Genomic DNA, 23,053 nt, shown 5'->3' on the forward strand with positions numbered 1-23,053 from the left:
GAAATCCTCGGTGGTAGTTATCTAGGGTTTATTTGGATTAGCTACAATTTTATACCTGCTTTCTAAATAATTCTAGTTGGAAATGTTGGCGAAATTTTCAGCGTGGCAGAATTTGCAACAGAAAAGACGTCAGCACTCAAAAGGATTAACGGAAGCTGTCGATATATTTTTTTTATATATATTTTTTTAAAATGGAGCTTGGCGCCCTTGGGATTTGGCGCCCGGGTGTTCTGCACCCTCAAATAACCCCTTAGAGCGGTCCTGGGTTAAATGTTCATCCTGCCACACTTAACAATGTGACAACCACACTCAGTATCCCCCATTTTGATCGATGTTTGATCGTTACACGAACTTACATATAAACTATCCAATGACAACATTTGTATTTTTCAGTATGGAATAAATTATTGTATCATGTTTATCGAAATTTTTCGATCTTACTTTTATAGTTATGCACCGGGGAAATTAATATATGTATGATCCAGTGTGTAAGATTCTTGCTGGAATCCGAGTAGACATCTTCAGGAGTTTCAGCAGCTGTCGTAAGCAGATTCGTCCATAAAGAGAGCAACTCCATGACAGTGCTTGTAAATACTATACTGTCGACGGATAGCTCTCTTCATTAACGAATTTTCGCCATGTTCTTCGGTTGTTCTTCGCGTTTGCAAAACGGCACCAAGCAGACACCACGGTTGTTTCACTTTCAGAACAATTCAATAGGTAGACTAGTTGAAAAATAAGTCACGAACGAAAAGAACACAATTTGGTATGAGAAACCGCACACTACATATTTCTAAACGCTCATTTGCATAATTATGGCGAATGCAGATTGTAACAGCGAAACGAATTTTCAGTATTTTTCTTTAGAAAATGCTTCACGTGTTACAGCGCTTTTCAAACATCACCCACAGGCGCTTTACACACTTGTCAAAAATGATAATTTTCATGCCCCATTGCGGGCAACTGGATACTGTTGCATGTTTATGTAATGTAATGACACGTTTTGTATTCGACCTGAAATGGAATATACATTTTAAAAAATCTGGAAGATCTCCCATTCTATCATGATAACATGTTGGATTTCTTCAATCTTCATAAATACATATATGAAGTAAATATATTTTTTGGATCGGGTGTGTACAGTTATTGGCCACTTTACAACTTTTTATGCCCTTGATGATGCTTAATACTATTTAGTACTAGTTTAGGCGTAAGTGAATTGTTTTAGTTCTAGTGGCTAATAACTATTCATAGTATGGAAGATGCTACAGGTTTCAGTCTGTAAGCCTAAATATGTATTATTTTATTTTATTTCATAGAACATGAATACTCGCCTTTATAGATCGTTCCAAAGCAACGAGTGCACTTATACGGATACAATCCAATCAATCAATATAGATAAGCATTTTTATACAATGCGAATTCATATAAACATCCACAGTGACATATATGGAGAAGTTTTTGCAGCATTTTATAATCAAATTGGAGAACCTCAAGACGCTGAATAACTTGAGATTAACAAGAGAGATTTTACAGGAACCGTTTCATTGAAAATTATAAAAAAATTGACAAACTCTGATAAGAAGCGATCGACCTGGAGTCACAAACCAAGGTCTAGCCAGTAGCGAGACTCTAGTGGGAGTCGAACCTGTGACCACTCTGCTCGAAAGCATAATATACTAACCACTATTCTACGGCGCTGGTATACCGTATAGCTATTGAAACATTTATTTTTAAAAATTTATTCGCCAACAAAATTTTATTCGTTATGTCGTAGAGAGAGTATGCGATTTCGTATGAAAGACAATTTGGATATCATTATCGTCCAAGTTCATATATAGAAATATTCAAAATTTGAAACGAAGTAAAGGTATGATGATGTGTCCATTTTGAGGATACCGTTTAAATTAAATTAAATTAGATTCGGACATTTGAGACGCGTCAAAGGGTAGGAGCGTACATCTATTCTAAGCGAGTGCATGCAGCATACAGTTTCTGGTCACGTGCCGCGGCGTTAGGGCCAACAAAAGCCATTATGGTCGACAATGGGTGACAAATGGCCGGTGTGGCAACTGTGGCCATTGTGGCCGCCGCAGCCTCCTCGCAAATTCATCACTCGCATAATATCGACGACAACACGACATGACACGACACGACACGACAAATACACAAATGTCAATTTCCAATTTCAAGCCGCTGAATTATTTATGCGCTTTCGAACGGCCATTTCTCTCCCGTCAATCTTTCGCCGCACCGAAGGAAAGATGGCCGCCGCACGGAAAGACAGAGAGATGCAAACGTCATCCATCAACGATTTTATTATTATTCAAATGGCTGAAAACGACCTATATGTGTTATATTACACGTTGAATGAGTGCATGTGAACGAACGTAGACGTATTCGTGATTATCCACTCAACATTCCCGAACAAGATGGCCGGCTACGTGCTAATTGGGCACTACAACAGATCAGACCAAACGGCAAACAAATGGACGCTTATTAGACGTAGCCGTCGAACATCAAAGCTAAAAGAAAAATCTATTTTATATTAGTGTTCCGACATCAAATGATTCCGTCTCAAGGGAAGAAAAAGAAACTTCGACGAACAAATTATAGGGATCATTTTGTTTTAGCAGATTCATATCGCTTGGCGATACTAGCGCCAATTTCCAATACCAATTTTGTATATTGAACTTAACAGTTCATATTCAAAACCAGATCCAATTCAATGTATAAATATATTTACAGTAAATCGGACTCAAACTACCATCAGATTATTGTAAGTTTATCACACAAATTTCAGCTTATACATAATATAATCAGGGGCGGCTTGTGACTTTAAAAACATATGAGGCTCGAGGAAACTGAAGCCGCCCCCCCTGCATATATATTTTTTTCAAAAAATCGAACATAATATATTTTTAGTTAACATTTTATGCAATAAAAATGACTTTTTTTAAGCAAATTGTTGACATCGTACATAATGTGTTCTAAAAAATAAAAATGTATTTAATAAAAACCATTTAATGGTGAACATGACATACATATTGTGGTTACACATGAACATACATACATATTGCAAAATATAGTCGAAATGTCGAAAAACATTGACGGTGTCGTGTATTTTTCAAATCACAGAAAATATAGACGACCGGGGCTGGCGTATTCTGCCCCAAAGAGGCCTTTACGCAGCCAACTAAGAGCCACTCTCTGTATTCGAAAATACGGATCATTACAGATACGGAAATATAGAAATACGGATCATACCTCGACTGACTTTCTACATTCTTCACACAGTAGCAGGCAAACCAAAGCTGGCGACCACGGGACCACGGCAGATAAACGATTGCCCCGGGCTGAATTACAAACCGGTTCTACTCAATGCACGATATAAAGAAGCATTTGTTGGCTCTTGATGAGTTACCCGTTGAGACACAAAATTTCTTTTATTTTTCAGTTGGGAGAAATGTGTATGGGGCAGTGCCCCATTTGCCCTTAAAGACGAGCCGCCTCTGAATATAATCAACTACACAACGTAATATAAAATCAAATGGAGTCTTGAGTCCGATTTATATTATATTTGATTGCTGTTTACCAAACTGATACATTTAGTCCAAAATAAAAAGTTCTATTTAGTTGGAACTTCCCATTATTGTCACAAATCTGCATTCGTTGATTGTTCAAAAAGTATATATGTATACATATTGAAAAAGTATTGTCTACATATATAGGAATGCGGGGCATCCGCTCTAAAATCGCCAGACAAACGAACGACAGATTAACAGAACGGCTGCTTTAAATGCAATTCTCGTCTTCTCGAATGATAGATTGCACATCAGATGACGGGTAACCTTTCTATGTGCACAGATGCAATTATTAAAATGGTAATTATTAAAATTGAGTTGGATCTTTCAGGCGAGTTTAATAAGGCAAGATTCGATAAGTTCCGAATCTGTGCACATCGAAAGGTTACTCGTCATCTGATGTGCAATCTATCATTCGAGAAAACGAGAATTACGTTTAAAGCTGCCGTTCTGTTAATCTGTCGTTCGTTTGTCTGGTGATTTTAGAGCGGATGCCCCGCATTCCTATATATGTAGACAATACTTTTTGCACATCGAAAGGTTACTCGTCATCTGATGTGCAATCTATCATTCGAGAAAACTAGAATTACGGTTAAAGCTGCCGTTCTGTTAATCTGTCGTTCGTTTGTTTGGCGATTTTAGAGCCGATGCACCAAACCCCATATATAGATATGTTCTGACGCCTTGGGGAACCGTATCAACCACTACAGTAAAAAATTATAAAATAAATATAAAACAACTGTAGAATTGGAACTCAAAAGTTTCACGCTCTGCTGGGAAACCGACTGAAGTGAACTGAAATTAAACTTTCCATGTATGTATGTAGCTTATCTAAAATTCAACAAAACGGTCGGCAAAGGTAAACATGAAGACAGTGTTTATACAAACATAACTACGATATTTAATTTTTTTTATTTTATAAAATACACAATAGAAAATGCGTTGAGAAATTTCATTACATTGACCCTTTGACGACCGCTACACCATGTTCATAAAACGTAAGAAGACTTTTGGCGGTTCAGAGCGTGTTTTAAAATTTAGTCTCGGACACTATTTGAGAAACACAACCCCGTCTAAAATCCAGATTGAACGAGCAAACACCGTTCTGACAAATTAAATGTGTAACTCTAACAGGCGATACACGATCTTGGATATGTTTACGCACGTTTCAATGGTCGCTTTAAACGGGTTCTTCGCATCTTAAAAAATTGTCGGTCAATTTACAAAATTTTGTGCGACACTTTCTACAAATAAATCGTTGTGAGAAAACACAATTGACGAAAGCATCAACGCAATAAAGTTGAAAAACTTTCCATACAATATATGTAGATGTGTCGCATTTCACGTTTCGGAAGTGTATATATGTATGTACCTAAATAGAGACATAAATGGATTTAGTTTTGTTAAAAGGAACCATTCATAGCAACTTCATGATCTTGTTTATACGAAAACTACCTAATTAAGTTAATGAGCAACATTAAATTGTTGCTTGTCTCGCCTACTATTAGAAAAAGTACTCATAATTTTGCACTTTTAAAAATAAAAATAATAAGTGGTTACCGTTTTTGAAAATTTCATCCTTTTGAAATCACACATATCGTATTGGACTACAACTTATGAACAAATTGTATGTATATGATATCCATGAAACTTTGTTTGAAACTTTTTATAAATTTTTAATTTCTTTTATTTTACCCATACAAATAAACTTTCTGTAAATATACATATATATACATATATGCAAGGTCCTATATGGCATTTTTCGTACATTTCATTTGTATTTTTATATTTATTTAAATCTACATATGTATTGGTGAGCCTGGTTTCACCAATTCTCGTTAAATGAACTCTCCGTTTCTATACTGTTTTATATAATTTGTATGTATGTATGTATAATTAATTAAACATTTTTCATATACTCCTAGTACAAAGCCTACGAGACAAGTATAGAAACGAGGAATTCATTTAACGATAATTGATGTTTCGCAGGGGTATGTACATACTTATGAAATCTACTGTGTATTAAACCCGAAATTAATGTATTTACTTTACGTACTGCAGCTTGGTAAAGCAGTCTCAAAGACTTAAGAAATTTTAGAAGTGACAAATTAACATTAATAAATATTATATATGTGTATATAAATATATAAATATAATTAACAATATTATCATCATTGGTTTCCGTTTTTATAAAAAGAAAATTTACACGTAGCGGGAAAGTATTCATCATCATCGCCATTCACAGTCATTCGCCATCCACTGTTGGATGAAGGCCTCTTCAACCCGTTTCCCTTCGTCTGTATTTTTAGCAACTCTCATCCATCTCATCCCACACATTTTTCTGATGTCATCCACCAATCTCCCCTGTGGCCTTCTTTGCACCCTTTACATTCTCTCAGGTACCATTCGAGCACTTATTTCGCCCATCTATCATCCGTGTCCTTACTCTCACCATTACATTAACCACCCGTTGTCTTTTTCAATCTTTCACGTGTTGCTTTTGTGTGAACGAGTTTAAAATACAACCACTCAAAAGCAATATTGATTCAATGCTTTAAATAAAGTTTCTGACAAATATGAGACATAATAAAAAACAATTTACTACACATTTCACGGAAAACATGTAACATGAAGTGATACATTTATGCTGCCACTTGTTATACTATATGACACTTAATTATTTTATAACTTGTTCGATTTGTTTGGATCGATTTAACTGGATCGGTTTTTTTGAACGGTTATCATTATTGAATTGCAGATAAAACCTTGTGAGTATGCGCTTTATTAACTTAACCGATTAGATTTTATTTTACTGTTCTTAGATAAGGTGCTAAAATTTGTTCTCGAATGTGCCGTTCAAACTAAAAAAGGAAAATTAGTATTGTTTCTGTGCATAATTGACATAGTAGGATAAGGAAAAACCTTCATGCCGAACGATAACGACTCTATAAAAGCGATATTTTCAACAAATTCTGCAAAACTATTATTCTATATATGAAAGTAGTTCATATTGTAGTGGTGGTTTTAATCGATTTTCGTATTCCATTGTAAAGAAAACTGCGTTTGTTAATTTCAAAGCGGCTTTTATCGTTTTCGTTGCGCTGATTATAATAATAATGCACAAGATAATAATCAAATAAATAAAACATGTCGAAATTCTTCAGTGCATTTTTCACTGGGTTGTCCTTGAAAATTTTGATCGAAAAATAAATTACCATTTCTTGTTAGATTTTTCATAGAAAGTCTTCATTTAAATTTCATTAAATTTTTCACTAAAATGCATCTTGTTTGAAAGAATTCGTAAAATTACTTCTGATGCCGATCAAAGTTTACAATTTGCGTCAAAAAAGACTACATGATTTTTTTTATATCTATGTATATATTTTAGTAATCGATTTAATGTATTATATACATATGTATACATATATATAATATATAGTAATCGATTGAATGTTGCTTTAAATCCTGCAAAATTGATTTAAATAAAATAAAATGAAGCCAGTAGTATATTTTTTTTATATAAACATTCAAATGCTATAATTTGAAAATGGTAACATTTGAAAACTCGCTAATGACCACAAATTTTAATAAAACATGTGTAAAAATAAAATCATGATTAAATATATCAATTGAGTCAAATATAGAAAAAATATCGACTTAAATTCGTATTAATTTTTTGAAACCGAATCTATGTTTTATTTTACTATTTTTTTTTTTTAATAAAATAAAATTAATACTAACCATTTTAATATAAACATTCATATTTAACTATGAGAAAATTATAACATTTGTAATAAATAGATTTTTTAAATATAGTGAACATTCATAATCAAATATGTATGTATATGTAGGTACAATAAGGTGAAGTCAATAAAATATCTAGATATCTAATATATGCATCATTTCGAAAGAGACTATGTATGTATGTAAGTTTTGGATCGTAGAATCCGTGACGTTAAATTTAATAGAAAACAAATGAATATTCAAATAAAATCAACTATTTACTATTAGATTAGCCATGTTTAAGCGATTTATATTAAAAATATCGAGCAAAGCCGGGTAAAATCACTAGTCTAATATATAGTAATTTTGAAAGAGACTTTGTATGTATGTAAGTTTTGGTTCGTAGAATCCGTGACGTTAAATTTAATAAAAAAATAAATGAATTTGAATAAAATAAAACTATTCAAATAAATTTAATAAAATGTTTACTATTAAATTAGCCATATTTAAGCGATTTATATTAAAAGTACCGAGTGAAGCCGGGTAAAACTACTAGTATTAAATAAAATATCAACTTTAAAAGGCAAATACCTATGCATGCATGCATAAGGGAAGAATTGAACCGTCATCAGCATAAATACGAATGGTTTAAGAATGGACATAATTTTATTGTATCTACAACATAGTAAATAGTAATACAAATAAGCGTCATAAAAGCAATATTAAAGTTTATCAACTTAGCGACATCACGTGAGAGGCAAGTTGAAAAGAGTCACACACACACACGTGGCGCCAAAACTATCAAAGATGGACGACTTACCGCCATTTCAGAGAGTTGCAAACGTGTAGTGTTTGAATAAAGGCGGGCGTCGGGAAAGTGTCGCCGCCCCTGTGCAGAGTTGAGTGAGTGTTCTCGCGCCGCCCCTGTCCTCTTTATAGAGCTCGGCACGCAGTGACGTCACGCAGAGACTCAGATAACAAGTGTACGGTGTGTACGGTGTGTACTAGCTGTAAGTGTACCTGTCGCCTTGCACGCCACTGCACTACACCGGCGACACCTGCCGCTGCCGAATGCTCAATAACACTGAACCACTCGACACCACACTCGAACACCACACGTGACAAAACACTTCTCTTCGACTCTTTTATCACACCGTATATACTCACCTGTTTACCTGTTTGTGTGTTGGTGTGTGTGTGTGTGTGTGTGCTTAATGATTGTGCTTTACTTGAGAAACAAGAGTGTATGAAAACAAGAGGGCGCCCATACAATGGGTTCCACTGTGAAAGATTTTCAGAGGTAATGGTGTTATCGCTTCTGTTTAAAATTATGATGACTCTCATCAGCGATATCGCTCGACTGGTTTAATGACTTGATACAATATCGCCAAACGATGAACAAAGTAAAGCCTTGTATATGTTTCAGTTGAAGTTTATCTTCCAGTTGTAATATATTTTAACTAGTTGGAATATATTCAGCATAACCAGTGCCGATTTTAAGGGGGGGCGGCGCCCAAAGGCGCTGAGTAAGTTAGGGCGCCGCACGATGCGCCAAGGCACTAGCGGATCCAGAAAATGGTCAAGGTGGGGGCCATTTTGGAATTGATTTTTATTTTCATCACATTGATACAAGATATATGCTTAAATTTTTTCGTGAAGATCACACATGTTTAAGAGGCCTGGACACCAGCGCCTTGTCCATATAAACGTATTAGACTTCTCCCTTCCTCAATTATGGCACTAGAGAAATTATTTTTTAATATGCTATGGATATCCACCATTGGGTTGCATCTATTGTTTTGTTTTTTTGATTAGTTATTTTTTATAGGAGCTAGGAGCCGCCAAACATCAATAAAATCGCCTCTTTTTTACACCCACGAAAAGAGTCCAGCGCGTTTATTTAACGGTCGATTTTTAAAAAAATACGCACATAGTTGCATAGAAAATATCTTTCTCATACCGAAGATGAATTTTTTTTTAAAATGGTCCACTTTCGGAGGAGAAAATAGGAGAATACGAAACCTCGATTTTGTCAATTTAAAATACGTTTTATCTAGTCGAAACGCAACTGTCGCATTCACTCAATATATACATTCACTCAATATATATGTATATCGAAGAAAGGAACGGCAAAAAAATTAAGGTTTCAGGTGTACAGCCCTCTTAAGGGTCGAAAAAAATAGTGGAAGAAAAATCGAAAAAGAGTAAACTGCCACTTCCGGTTGATGCATGCTTACCAAATTTTACACTTAACTTGGTATTAAGCTTTAACTTCTAGATATGAAATTTCAGTTCAACAAACCAAATGTTTCTGAGAAAAACATAAAAAAAACCTCGAATCTCAAAAGAGTAGTAAAAATATTTAAAAAATATTAAGGTATAAAATTTATAATTTATATTACATGTAAAATATTTCAATCTGATTCGGTTAGTGGTTTGGGAAATAATTGAATTCAAAAACTTAAAAAAAAGAGGATACCTATAAAGAGAGGTACCATTTTCGTTCAACTTAAAAATTTGAAAAAAATTTACGTCGTGTCGGTAAGAATTTCAGTAACCGATACTAAGTTTCAGTTCGATAGGACTAACGTTGTTCAAAAAATCACCAAAATACACCTGCACACAGACATTTTTTCTAGATCATGAAAACGTAATCAGTGATCAATTCCGAGTTCGAATCAGTCAAAATCTCGAGTTCTCGAGTAAATTATGACAATTTGAACAGCACGAACAGTTACTTTCATCCAGCATTCAACTAAGCCCCCCTACCTGAAAGGGTAGTGCAGATATGCAAAAACAATAAGGGGACTTGGAACTAAAATATATTCGTAAAAATATAAATATATTGTAAAAAATATGCATATTTAAATATGAAAAATCAAAATTATATATGAAATTGAATTCATCCAAGGCTGGGATTGAATTCATTCAATTCATTGAATTCAATTGAATTCATTCAAGGGGGTGCCATAGCACCCATGGCACCCCCTGGATCCGCCAGTGCGCCAAGGGCGATTTAAAATTTAAAATTATGTAGAGTGCCAAAGGATTTTTTCAAAACAGCATAATTTAGAAGTATTATTTTATTTTATTTTATTTTTTGCATAGATATATACCAGAAAGCCTTGACAGGAAGACCCCCAATGCGCCTTCCTGGACAATTAATTACAAACAATGCAGCATTTTTTTATTATTACATAAATCACTGTATTTCCAGAAGCTAAAGAACACGAAATAACAATTAATTAATTAATTAATACATAATTAATCCATTGAGATTAACCTAACCTAACCTAAACAGTCCCGGTTTTAGTGGGGAGCTGGGTCGGGCGGCGCCCAAAGGCGCTGAGTAAGTTAGGGCGCCGCTCAATGCGCCAAGGGCGCTTTAAAATTTAAAATTAGATTGCCAAAGGATTTTTTCAAAACGGCATAATTTAGAAGTATATTTTTATTTTATTTTATTTTTCGCATAGATATATACCAGGAAAACCTCAATGCGCCTTCCTGGACAATTAATTACATACACTGCAGCATTTTTTTTATTATTACATAAATCACTGTTTTTCCAGAAGCTAAAGAACACGAAATAACAATTAATTAATACAGAATTAATCCATTGATTTGATCCAGAATTAATGATTTGATCCAGAATTAATACATAATTTTTAAAAATTATACACACTATAAATACAGAAGATTTAAGGCGGTCGGTGGAGTAGTTCCATCCATCGAACATACAATGAAGAATGCAAATGAGAAGATGCAGCAGCAAGAAGACAATTAGGCGATAAAAATATAAGAAGACGTAGAGAGGCCGCTCTCATCCTGAGAATGGCTTCAAAGTGAGGCACATGCCCTTCCACAAATATTTGCCACGCGCTGCAGCTTCTGGGTAGCCCGAAGAGAGCACGGTAGCAGTTGTTGTATTGTACCTTTATCTTCCTCATCGTCTCCCACTTGTATCTGGTCCATAATTCACCAATATATGGACATAAATAATTGTCTCTTAACCTCTACACTGGAGTGGAAAAACCGTCTAGCCAGCATATTTGCCCTTACACAAATAGCTCTTCTTTGTCTTCCGATGTCACGGTCATCAGAGAGATCCTCCGTCAGCAGGTGTCCCAGATACTTGACTTCCCTAACGGTTTCAAGATTACGCCCATATAAAATAATGTTGGGGACGAAATGAGGACCTCGACCGTATCGGAAAATCAATACCATGGATTTACTCGTATTATACTGTATATTATGTTATGCAGCATAACGCGAGTAAACTTCCAGGAGAAGATCACCATGTCATCCGCATAGCTGATGTGGTTACTGCATATTCCTCGTATGAGGCAGCCAACTCCAGTCTGTCGAAGGCGATATGAAAGTTCATCCATGTACAGGTTGAATAAGCCAGGAGACATTGACCCACCCTATATAATAAAATAATCGAATCGGTTTCTACAAATGCGTAGCGAATAAGTGGTTAATTAACGAATACCGTTTATAAACAAGTGCTTCAACTTATTCTTATCTTACATATGCATTGGTACATACATACAAATATCGTTTTGTATGTATGTACAACTTCTCATATTTTTTTGCTTTTACTAATATGTCTTTCGAGCTAGAACAATTTGTACTTTCAACTTAATATTGCAATTACTCTACCTGATTTTTTTATAGAATAGCACTTTTTAACAGATTGAGAACCACAGGGGCAGACATTTGAACTGGATTGCTTCGAATGTGATAATGAATACGCACACCTCTGCTACCATTACCGTTAAATATTGGTAGGTTTCGACTTTTGTCACAGTTTTCAATTAGGTATATGCCTAATGTAGTAATTGATTGTCTAATTTGGGTAAACTGTTGTAATTTTTGTACCAAATCTCTTCTCAAGGATATTTCTTCATACGCAAAAAAAAACATAAATTAGCAAGGTAAAGTGCAATAGGTGCGAAGTATGCATTCTTTAAATATTTAAATGTATGCGACAAAATTGTGAAGCGTTTAATGATAATTTCAAAGTTTGTATAAGGACGGTGGAAAAACAAATATTCATGTGATTTGTTTATGGCCGTAATCGTCGCGATTACGGCCCGCGTATAACAATGTTGACACAGAAACGCGGCGCACATGACGACAACTAATAACTTAATATTTTAATTATGCCACTTGTTGACAATACGACGGAAAGCATATTACTCACTCACGAGTATCGGCGATTCGTTACTTGGTTTACGGACGGTCGTAAAGAGTCAATTCGAAGGGTGCATGGTGCGTGGCGCGCCATTTATGCGTGAGCGTTAATGTATTTCGTCTTGAAATCTATGCAGACGATTGCACGGCAATGTTTGCTTTGGAACTACAGTTAAAACTGTCATGTCTGATTGTGAGACAGACGCAGAATCAACACGCAATGCTAAAGCTTATCGTAAAATCGGAGAGGCAAATTTGACGCCATTTTAAATGTAATACAGTTGTTAGCTAGTGTATAATTGTTGGCCACTTGAACACAAATAACACACTAGCACCGGTTGGGCATTTAGTCGGAGATAGAACCACCATTGGTTGCACGAAAGGCTATATTTCTCAGTAACAGAATACTTTGCTTATGATTAATTAGAAAACTCTTGTTCCGTTTTTTCGAGAGTCTCTATTGCCTTGTTTCTAAAGTGTTCCAAAATTTGAATGATAGTTTCTAAGATGATTCAATACAAAATGCCTTCCCGCTTGTGATCTATTCAAAAGATGGACACTTTTTTTATAGTTCGACTATTTATAGACCTTCCCATTACCGTACAAATCAAGTTATGAAAAAAACATGGTTGACAATAGTGAACTATTTTTTGTGCATAAAGCATCGTCCGAATGCCGCCCTTGAGTCATAAGTAGTCTTCGGCGGTGGAGCGTGCTTTTTACAGGAAAGAGGGCGTTTTGCGGCTATTTTTGAGGAAACAGGGCAAAATACAAAGCTAGAGAGCAAAAAAAAATGAACAATGGTGTGCAGGGTCGCACCGGCCTATGGTCATAAGTAGAGTACGGACCCAAAGCGCGCCGCTCATTGTTCAATTGTTGTAAATGCTTTGTAAAAAAGGTTCGGAACACCTTTAACAATGCATTTACAACATTTGAGCAAAGAACGGCGCGCGTAAGTTATGACAAATTTATTACTTATATACAGAGATCGGGTGTCAGGATTCTTTTATGCACAACAAATGGTTCATTATTATCAATTACAAGTCATAAGTAAAGCGCGGCGCGACCGTGCTATTTTCTAGGAAAAAGGGCAAACTACGAATTTAGAGGGCAAAAAAAAGGTTGGTAGTTGAAATTGACAATGGTTGACACAGTCTCTAGTCATAAGTACAAAATTTTTGTATGAACCTAGGGCACATGTGCCCAAGGTGACACGTATACAAATTTTGCCTGCATGCGAACGATTTACAATTTTGTCAGTTTTATTTTATTTTACATAGATATATACATGGAAGGCCTAACAGGTAAAACCTAATGCGCCTTCCTAGACAATTAATTACAAACATTGCAGCATTTTTATTACATAAAGCGCTGTATTTCGAGAGGCTGAAGAACAATAAATTAACAATTAATTTATTAATGAATTAATCCATAGATATATCTATGGATTTAGACTTATTTTTTTTAATTTAGTACATAAATTTTTTATACATATATTGTACATAAATCAAATTCAGATATTTGTGACATAGCGGGTAGGATGGTTTTTGCCAATTTGATGGCAAACTCTGGTAGTAAATGATCGACTTGGAGTCACAAATATCCAAGTCTGACCAACAATATTAAAGATTAGCACGGGACCAAACCCGGTAACCTCTCGGTGATAAACATAAACGCAACCACCAAACTATACTGCTGGCTAATATATACAGAACTTCGTCAGCAAACGAAGAATAAGAAATAATGAAAATTCCAGAAATCTAGCGATGGCAATATAATCAATTTTATCAATAGACGTATGATTATGTACCTACATTCATATGTACGTATGCTTATGAGTTGTTATTTTCTGAAATGAATTTTATAAAATCCAGTTTAAGAAATATAATATACATATATTGACTGATGAAACCAGTTGAATATGAAGCAGATATAAAGCACTTGGCTTTAAATTAACAAAGATATCAAGATCATCAATAAATAATTGTTGCGTATTTTTGAGTACTTGCATTTTTTAAGGTTTTATTGAAATTTTAGGTTTCAGATTATTTTTAAAAGTATTTTCATTTATTATATTTTCAGTTGTATTTCTAAGTTCATTTACAAAAAATTACACAATTTTTGAAGATTTTTTTTCGTGATTAAAAATTTTTTGACACGCCTGACATTCAGATAATAAATATTTGGAAATTTTGGCGCGCGAACGTAAAAAGCTTCGCCACCAATGGCTAAGAACTTGATTTTTGAGAAGATTTATTACGTACATATGTATTTATATCTTGACAAACGTCAACACGTCTTTCAGTGCTTTATACAAGGGTTTTCTTATTGTAAACAATTTTTGACCTGTTTCTACCGAACCGATTTTCTTGAAATTTTATTACCTACTTATTAACAAATTTACAAAATCTTTGAACCGTCAGCGATAGAAAACAGTCATATTGTATAAATGGTATCTGTTTAGGTACTTGGTTACCATATCAATTAATCAGCACACATGATACATTATAAAAAAGTGAATATGTTTAAACTATTATTTAATTTTACTGAAACTTGTCCTTAAAAACAAGAAATAAATTAAATTATATGTAATTATATTCAAATTTACAATATATGTATGTAGCTCTTGTAAGATAAAGAGTTTTATTTGTCAATGTGACAATTTTATCTAAACTCCCATACCAAATGACGTAATATTTTTTGGCCATACTTATAGCCCTTGTAAATAGATATTACTATCAAAATACATACATACACAAAAAATAAGTATTTGTGTATATGTACATACATACATATGATGTAACATAATAATTCTCGGATTTAAAAAATAATATACTTTGAGTTTGAGTCAATGTAGATTATAGTAGAAACTGAAGAGCCGTGTGTTTTAAATAATATGCAAAGTTTTTGAGCAAGTTGTTTGGGCCAAAATGTAACAAGTGGCATTGAATATGAAAATAAGCTATTTGTGGATCAAGTATGTAAACGTGAACACGAGGGTCACTTCAATAGCTAGCACACGATTCTCAATGAAAAAACACACCGTAAAGAATATAATGTTGTTGATAACAATTAACGAAGCAAGGTGGGATGGGATGACATATTTTTGAATTATTTTTTTTAGTACAATATGTACTTTGCTATTCCTTCAGATTTTTATTGACTTGCCACATTATCTTATAATTAATAACATATTGTATGCAGCATCATTAGTCATAGCACTCAGTGCGTCGGTCTTTATGTCATTTATATATGTATTGTTATTAATGTTGATTTATTCAGACGTGAAATTTTAATAAATTTTCATGTCTTTTATTATTTTTTTATATAATTTTAACTTGTTAAGTTAATCAAATATATACTTAACTCTAAAATTATATATATATATATATATACTTAACTTACATTTATGCAATATCATTCACAGAGGTGTCTCCTCGCATCTCGCAAAAATGCATCCACGGTCTTAGAAGACCTGATACACTCAGGGAGGGCATTGTACATGACTACATGAGCACACCCCTGTGAAAGACCCCACCAGCTGTCTTCTTTTTTCTTACTCCATCTACAAATAAATTATTCTTATTTCTAGTGTAATAACGGATATCGCTATTTCTTATTATATAATCCTTAAAATACTAATGTAGGTAATAACTTATGAACAAAAGACAATGTACTAAGATTTAAACTATTTCTAATACTGATCCATCCCAATTCATCTAACATATGTACTTCTAATATTTTTATATCTACCAACATTCAAAATACCTCTCATCGCTTTATTTTGTAATTTTTGTATTTTTCCTAAAACTTGGCCATTAAACATGTTAAGCACAGTGGCACAATAAACCACGTGTGGCAAGACATTGTATTATAGACTAAAACTTTACTTTTTCGACTTAAAATATTTCTTAACCTATATAAAACACCACATTTTCTAGCCATTTTTTAATTTTATATTCAGCATATACCTTAAAATTCAATCTCGAGTGTATGAAATAAATATTTAAAGATAACAGAAATATCATTTAAGAAATAATTGCAATTTTCTAACATCATTTCCATAAGAATTGCAGATACGTTTTTGATATTGTTTTTTTGTTACAAATACGTTTTTCCTATTATATAATACTTAAAACACTGGCATCAAAATAAGAACATTCTATTAATACATACTAACTGTATTAAGTCAACGGCCTGAAGTTTCACTTTAAAAAAAAAGTAGATGTTTTAAAGTCACAATGGAAGTAAGGGCGAAATCACACACGGCGGGCCGTGGTACATGTTTTTTTTTAGATACTTTAAAGCGTGCGAAATAAATGGGCATCCCTTCATGCGATACCCAGTACATTCATGCGATGCCCGGTACACAGCGTCAAAAAAAAAGACCCCCTGGGTGTGTTCGGTAAAATTATATTATTGTATTTATCCTTACTTGACAGTGATCGATAACGGTTTTAAGACATATGTATAGGAGAACTTGTCAACGTACCACATACCCGATGCAGTGCAAACGATCGACAAGCGCCAGACAGACTGAACCACAGATTAACGACACGTGTACCTTATGCGTGCGCACTGCTCGCACTTACACTAAGCGAAATCTACCCGAAGTCCCGACATACCTACCCTGTATACGTTCTGTGCTTCTGATACTTAAGTTCCGAATTTTGCCTTATTAAACTCGCCTGAAAGATCCAATTCAATTTGAATAATTACCTTTTTAATAATTGCATCTGTGCACATCGAAAGGTTACTCGTCAACTAATGTGCAATCTATCATTCGTGAAGTCGATAATTGCGTTTAAAGCAGCCATCCAGTTAATCTGTGGTTCAGTCTATCTGGCGCTTGTCGACCGTTTGCACCAAACCCCACATACCACATCCCGCGCTGTGTGATTTCGCCCTAAAACTTTCGGCGTGCAAAGGACCAGAGACTACATCCGTAACACTTTCAAGTCGATAATAGTAATAAAATTTTACACTTTCAAACTTAATAAGTATGTCAATCAACTATTGAATATTATACAACTGTTATTATTACACAACTCAAGCGTTCGATACATCCGACCTGACATGCTAGAGATTGTCGAGCTGTCGCATACATATTTTAGTATCGTTGGAAGGCTGTCGACCTCTGCTTTATCGCAGTACCTATGTATACTCGAATGTACGTATACTACATATATATCACAATATAACAGAACCGGTCTATTGTTGAGGTCCTTTTGTGTTGGGTTTTGTTCCTGATTGGATAATTCGTACATAACATATGTATGTGTGTTGATTTCACGTTTTTAAGGCGACCCTTTCAAATGATTGATAGTGGATTTTGATAGTAGAATCGAGTGCGTGCGTTTGCCGGCCCCAGTATATTTTTGAATTCCATCAGCTCGACTCCTCGAAAAGTGAGTATTCTTCACTATCGAAAGTGAAATGACTAAATATATGTAAAAAAATAATAAATAAAATGGCGGCCATTTCACTGGCAACTAGTTGATCAGTGAAATTTAATGTTTATTTATTTATAATGTTTATTTTATGTATTCAATAAAATATTTAAAAATTCTCTACAGGTTTATATGAAAAATTTGAATTGTGTAAATTATTTTTAATTTAAACTATTATGTTCGATTGTTTTCCGATGAATGTTTGAGGTTATGCGCGTATTAAAGATTTGCGCGACACACGTCATGCTTTGGCAAAAACGTTTGATTACACCGGCATACCTGCCGCACATATGATATACTTTAAAACTTAAATTAACAATAATGCAAGATTTTTTTGTAGTAAAAATGAATGATATATCGGAAATATTTTTTATTAAATTTAATTTACAGTACTGATTTAAGCGCCAATCCAACTATATGTAAACGCTATTACAAGAACCTTTATATGACGGGTTGAAAACCAGACTGGTACAAGTGACATTTTTAAAAAAGTATATAATAATAGCATTTCACATATGCTATTATTTTAGCACTTAAACCAGCTTTTTTTTTTAAATGTCACTTGTACCAGTCTAGTTTTCAGCCCGTCATATGTACTCCATACAAATTCAGCCAACAAAATAACAAAATAACTTTTAAAAGCAGACTCATATTTGTTCTAGTCTCATTAAATAGAATTTTTAGTATAAATACGGAAATATTAGAATAGGTCATTTACACAGACAGATGGATAGACCGGTATCGAACCGTCGTTGGGTACTAGGCGCTGTGTTGTATGGATGGGTAGGCAACGTTTCAGACAGGCCGGATGAATCCTAACCGGTGGATACATCCGGCCCGTCTGAAACATTGCATACCCACCCATACAACACAGCACCTAGTAACCGGTGCAGACACGGTACCGGTCTAATACATCATGCCCGTGTAAAGGGGGACAGATTTTGACCAGGGCAGCATTATTTTGGAGCGAGGCAATTTGTCAATTGGTAACACATTATATCAATTGAATCATATCTAAAATCTAGCGGAAACATAACAAATATGTTCTCTTCTTCCATTCTCAACCTAAATATGTCCTTGAAACATTTTTATTTATTTATATAGCAAACTGCTAATACACATAACACAAAATAACAAAATAATAACAAAAAATTATAAATCATCTTCCACAAATGTATCCATTAACACCCTTCAAGAAAGCATCAATAAAACTATGAATGAAAACATCAATGAAACATGTACTATTTTTTTTTAATCAGTCAAAGGGAGAATTTTGGCTAGAACGCTAATATTAGATATCCATTGATTTGGTATTAGTAATTACAATTTATATACCGTTCTCTTTTTTTAAAAATAATTTTAATTTTATAAATTACTAGTTGTTTTACCCGGCTTCGCTCAGGATTTGTAATATAAATAAATTAAACATGGCGAATCTAATAGAAATATTCATTTGTTTTTTTTATTAAATTTATTTGAATCGAAAAAAAAATCGACTCCTCGTCATAGAAACTTTGACTTGTTTACGATTCCCAACCAAAGTTACTTATAAACATATATATTTACAAAGTCTCTTTCGAAATAATATATTAGATAGTAACTGTGTGAAAAATATAGTTCGGCTAAAAAATGCTTATTTTTTTCATTCGGCTCCCACGTGGCTCCAACTCTTAGATATGACTAAATTTGATTATATAGAAATTTAACTATAATTTTTTTTAATTATTTAATCTGATACCAACAAAGTATACCAACCCTTTTTAATCCTCTCAGACTCCGTACAGATATTTAATTCTTTATACACAAATAACACGTTATATAAATTTATTGCTAAAAAGTTTCATTTTAAGATTATTTTTAATATGACATTATTTTTGTTGTCAATTTACTTTTATATTGCTGATAAAGTGTCACCTGATATTACATATACGACCTGATAAATCAGAACACGAATTTCATTTATCGCACTCAACGTTATCCCAAAGTATAACGTTTAATCCACAACAACTTTTGCCAAATTATTTGTAATTGGAATGATACAAAATTCAATTACTGTTTATAGGCAATCATGGCGAATCTTTTGAAATCAAGCTTTACACTCTCTAACGCGTTCAACAGTAGCAAAATTCTCCTATGCAATGGAAGAATAGTCCAAGAAGGGAATAGAATCAACAATCAAAGGAACTATTGCTGTTCACCTTCCAAAAATGTCGGTTTCATCGGATTGGGCAACATGGGACATCATATGGCGTCACATCTCATGAATAAAGTAAATACATAAATCTCGAATACTTGTCCAGTATCAGATTGTTTATATTATATATTCTATTTTTTATTTTACAGGGATTTTCATTGACCGTGTTCGATGTTTCAAAAGACGCCACAGCTGCCGTAGTCAAGAAAGGAGCCAAAGGTGTTAATTCTTCATCAGAAGTCGCCAGTTCAGGAGCTGATTGCATTTTCACCATGTTACCCAATAATGAAATAGTTTTAAATGTGTACTGCGGAGAAAACGGTCTGATTTCTAAAGTAAAATTAATTATAGCCTTATCACTACACCTTATCTTATCTTGACTTCGAAGTAATTTATTTTACTGTTTAATATTTATTTTCAGGCAAAAAAGGGTGCTTTTTTAATTGATTCCAGCACTGTTGATCCTAGTGTTGCTAAGGAAATAAGTGTCGAAGCTGAATCTAAAGGAGTGCTTTTCGTTGACGCCCCAGTCTCCGGAGGTGTCGTCGGAGCTCAAAATGCCACACTCACATTCATGGTGGGAGGAAAAGAAGAGTATTACAAAAAAGCCATTCCTTATATTGAACCAATGAGTGCGAAAATCACCCACTGTGGAGACGTTGGAGCTGGATTGGTGGCCAAAATTTGCAATAACATGTTGTTGGCCATTTCTATGATCGGCACAGCCGAATGCTTCAACTTGGGAATTAAGTGAGATTAGAATGATTTATTTTTAGATGTCGTAAGTAATGTAATAAATTAAATTGTATTTTTCTTTATTGTAGACTTGGTCTTGATCCTAAAGTGATGATGGGAATCATCAACAGCTCCACTGGTCGTTGTTGGTCTTCTGAAATCAATAATCCTGTTCCGGGTTAGTATTATACATATATAATTGTTTATTTTGTATCTCTAAGCTTTGCACCGAATTTTATATATAAAATACTTCTTTTTCAGGGTTAATGGAAAAAGTTCCTGCCAGCAATAATTATCAAGGAGGTTTTCAATCGAAATTGATCTGCAAAGTAATTCATTTTAATATATCTTTTTACGCTAATTAATATGAATTTTGATGTATTATATTTACTTAAAATTTTAAGGATCTTGGTTTGGCAAATGCAATCGCAACAAAATCTCACACTCCAATCCTCATGGGCGGACTTTCCCAACAAATCTACTCTACATTGGTTAACCAAGGCTACGGAGATAAAGATTTTGCTGTCATTTATGAATTCTTACAGCAAAAGCAACCAAAATGAATGAAATAATTAAATGTTGGTGAATAGGAATATTAAAACCAATTTCAACATTACTATAATGTTGCTCTACAAAAATATTTTATGTTTATTTTATAGGGCATATTTTTTATATCTGATAAATATTGATATCTTCCATGTAAATAATAATATTTGTGTATAAATTAATTATATACATAGGTTTTTTATAATAAAATTGTACATAAACTTGCATATTGCCTTACTGAACTAATACTATTTTAATCGGCTTCAAAAAAAATTCAACTGTGGACCGACATCCATTAACCAACTACCATTTCAACATTGCATATCAAATTGTCTTTATAAAAGTTATACATACTATCAAATGTAGTTGTCGAGTTGTCGACGAGCCTTGTTCTTAAATTTTGCTTATCTTTCATTTATAAGTAAATTTACATCACCGAAACAGAACATTATCTAATTTGCAGAGTTTGAATTGCTGAACTGAATGACGAATATCGGTATTATAAAACTAATAAGGTGATCATTTGTACTGGTTTTATTTTACCAGTACAGTACTGGTTTTTTGAGATATCTGTCCTGGCAGAATCCTCAGGATTGGCCTGTTTATAAATACATATTGAAATCGATTTTTTTATTTTCATAAATGAGCATTCATGAGTTTATTAATGTTTTTAATATAACATTATTTTGACAAAAATGTCATGGTTTTGTCACATAACCTAAAAACATAAAAAAACGGTCACTAACGAAAACCACATGGTATTATTTTAATCGCTTTAACCAGGGCTGTGTAGTCGTTAAAAGAAACGACACCGATTTTTAAAATTAAAAATTAAATTCCTGTAGTATAATATTATATATTGAGCTCATGTAAATCACTAACTTTTAATTAAACGGTTTTTTTTTTCATTTAATATTTCGTGTTTCTTATTTATATTTTATATTACATATATTATTTATATTTACATGTAACTAACTGATAAAAAAATATACGCATTTGTTGTACGGATTTGTCAAATATCGGGCATCTTTTCAATTCGACCTAAACATGAGAAAAATACACATCTAAAAAGACTGTGACATTGAGTATAGGAATTAAATATTTATAGACATTATTTATTATTTGAATCGCTCGAATTTGTTAACGACTTCGAAACAAGCCGAAAAGTCACAACTCCATTCCGATTCCGATCCCCAACCTTGACTTTGACGCTTTTTTTATGTTTCTTCTTTTTGTTATTTGTCAAGCCGTAGAGGGCGCGCTCGACTCACTAAAGGTGAACATTCACAAAACAATGTATTGAGCGATAAGTAAGGTGACCATATGTCCCGTTTTGTATGCGCTGCGTTCGTCTCGTCGTTTTCGACTATATATAATATTACACTAGTGGTTTTACCCGGCTTCGCTCGGTATTTGTAATATAAACTTCTTAAAAATGACTAATCTTATAGTAAACATTTTATTAAATTTATTTGAATAGCTTTATTTTATATAAATTTATTTGAATACTCATTTGTTTTTTTTATTAAATTGACTGTCACGAACAAACAAACATATATACTAATTCTCTTTCAAAATTATATGTATACCAGAATCCGGCACCTGCGCCCTTGGAGCCGTCGGTG

The 23,053-nt window shown here is 33.5% G+C and overlaps 3 protein-coding genes and 1 long non-coding RNA gene across 4 annotated transcripts in view; 3 read left to right on the forward strand and 1 right to left on the reverse strand.

Moving 5' to 3' along the window:
• The window catches only part of LOC143916224 (uncharacterized), an 84,226-nt gene that overhangs the window by 37,749 nt on the left and 23,424 nt on the right, over positions 1–23,053 (forward strand). The window lies entirely within an intron of this gene.
• The window catches only part of LOC143915612 (uncharacterized), an 854,026-nt gene that overhangs the window by 24,798 nt on the left and 806,175 nt on the right, over positions 1–23,053 (forward strand). The gene's annotated exons all lie outside the window — the stretch shown is intronic.
• LOC143915583 (uncharacterized) lies at positions 192–8,575 on the reverse strand. Its single transcript, XR_013260918.1, has 3 exons — positions 8,537–8,575; positions 8,128–8,447; positions 192–1,014 (listed from the first exon to the last, which is right to left on the reverse strand). It is a non-coding gene; the product is annotated as an uncharacterized LOC143915583 (long non-coding RNA).
• LOC143916243 (putative 3-hydroxyisobutyrate dehydrogenase, mitochondrial) lies at positions 17,339–22,340 on the forward strand. The gene is made up of 7 exons (XM_077437268.1): positions 17,339–17,911; positions 20,016–20,222; positions 20,297–20,482; positions 20,569–20,897; positions 20,972–21,060; positions 21,144–21,211; positions 21,287–22,340. Exons 2-7 carry the CDS (start codon positions 20,022–20,024, stop codon positions 21,443–21,445), a joined length of 1,032 nt encoding a protein of 343 aa, XP_077293394.1. The 5' UTR covers positions 17,339–17,911; positions 20,016–20,021; the 3' UTR covers positions 21,446–22,340.

Source organism: Arctopsyche grandis, chromosome 8 (genome assembly GCF_051622035.1).
Source record: "Arctopsyche grandis isolate Sample6627 chromosome 8, ASM5162203v2, whole genome shotgun sequence".
Classification (NCBI taxonomy): domain Eukaryota; kingdom Metazoa; phylum Arthropoda; class Insecta; order Trichoptera; family Hydropsychidae; genus Arctopsyche; species Arctopsyche grandis.